This window comes from Ichthyophthirius multifiliis (assembly GCF_000220395.1).
Source record: "Ichthyophthirius multifiliis unplaced genomic scaffold scaff_1120509251433, whole genome shotgun sequence".
NCBI classification, from domain to species: domain Eukaryota; phylum Ciliophora; class Oligohymenophorea; order Hymenostomatida; genus Ichthyophthirius; species Ichthyophthirius multifiliis.
The window spans coordinates 4,245-5,898 of record NW_004085878.1 but is presented as its reverse complement, the minus strand read 5'-3'; the positions used below and the strand labels follow the sequence as shown (position 1 = coordinate 5,898).

Genomic DNA, 1,654 nt, shown 5'->3' with positions numbered 1-1,654 from the left:
TAAAAGTTATTAACTAAAAAATATTACAAAATAGTCAAAATTTATAATAAACTAAATGCATTTCTAATTAATAATTGAGGTAATTTATTTTATATAATCTAATTAATTATTTACGTATTTAAAAAAATATATAGGTTTTACAATTAATATTATTTATAGTTTTTTTATTATAGATATATAAAAGTTATGAATTAAAAATTTAATATTTTTTTCTTTTTAATAATATTTGAGTTTTACAATTATTTTTTTTTTTAATAAATATACATATTATTATAAATAAAAAGAAATTATATACAATTTAAATAAATATACTAATATCTATTTTTTTATGAATTAATAAATTTTATAAATTATTTTGAGTGTGTTATATATTATTTTTTTAAAAAAAGTAAATTAAAAATCTTAATAAAAATTTAAATATGAAATATAATATTATAATATTATAGTAACTTTTTTATTATTTATAAATAAATTAAAAGCTTTATCATTTCCTATGGTATGAAATAAACTCTAGCTATAAATGATAATCCTGATGATTTTTACAATTAATGGTGGTCCTGCTGCTCCTTTCGTTGCAGCAGCTGCTGGTTCCACTCAAGACCTATAGCTGATAGTGTAGCTACTAAAGATTCTAATGCAGATTTAGCACATTAATTTAACGTCTAATACGCTGTTGGCATTACAATAGATGATACTTGATTAACTTATTATTTAAACTAAATAACTGAATGCTTAACTATAGCTGATAATGCTACTATTATTTACATAATAAAATATTGAATGCTCTGCTGATACTTAATTTGCTAATGGAATAATTAGTTATGTAAATGCAAACATATTATATGTTAATTATAGGCTTAACTTTTACTTTGCTTGTCCTGCTGCTTTCCAACCAGATACTAGTCCATTACTTGCAACTGCAATGATGATGCCTTTAATAATAGCACACTGTAACTTGTAAATATTAACAGAATGTGTTAATTATTCTGCTAACTTTTACTTTATTGATGCTGCTGAAGGATAATTATATGTATAACTTTTCAAATAATAGAGATGGTTTTATGGTGACACTACTACTTTTGCCACCTAATATAACGTTAAATGTTATGATATGATGGCACAGTACTTGCTGATGAAACATATAGAAAATATCAGAATGTAAATAATGTGCTAAAAATCAAAATAAAATGGTTGGATAAAAAATAGTGATATACGTACTGCTTATACAAAAAATTAACTTCTGACGCTACAGATATATTAATTTAAAGATTAGTATATATAATAAATTATATAATAACTTTGTATAATGTTTTAAACATATTTTTTATTTTAATATCTTAAAGGGTAAATTTACTAATGTTATCAAAATAAATTCATAATTTTTATATGATCAATTTATAGTGCAAAAAAAATAGTTAATGCATATTAATGGGTTATTTAATTTTCAATAATTAATAATTATTATGAGGATTATTTAATCCAAAACTATATATATTAATTTTTTTTTTTTCGCCTTAAAAATATAAATTAATTACTATAAAAAAATATATTGAAATAGTATACTATATAAATAATATGTATATATATATATATCCTATTTTTAATAAATAGTATATTATTCTTCATTTTTTATTTGTGATTTCTTTAATTTAAT

General features: G+C 19.5%; 1 protein-coding gene across 1 annotated transcript; it reads left to right on the top strand. All coding sequences in view use genetic code 6, as the record gives it.

Annotated features, from left to right (window-relative positions):
• Nucleotides 1–498: 498 nt before the first annotated feature.
• IMG5_203540 (hypothetical protein) lies at nucleotides 499–699 on the top strand (the record flags this gene model as incomplete). The annotated part of the gene is made up of 1 exon (XM_004023823.1): nucleotides 499–699. The coding sequence occupies one exon, from the start codon at nucleotides 499–501 to the stop codon at nucleotides 697–699; it is 201 nt and encodes a 66-aa protein (XP_004023872.1).
• Between the last annotated feature and the right edge of the window lie 955 nt (nucleotides 700–1,654).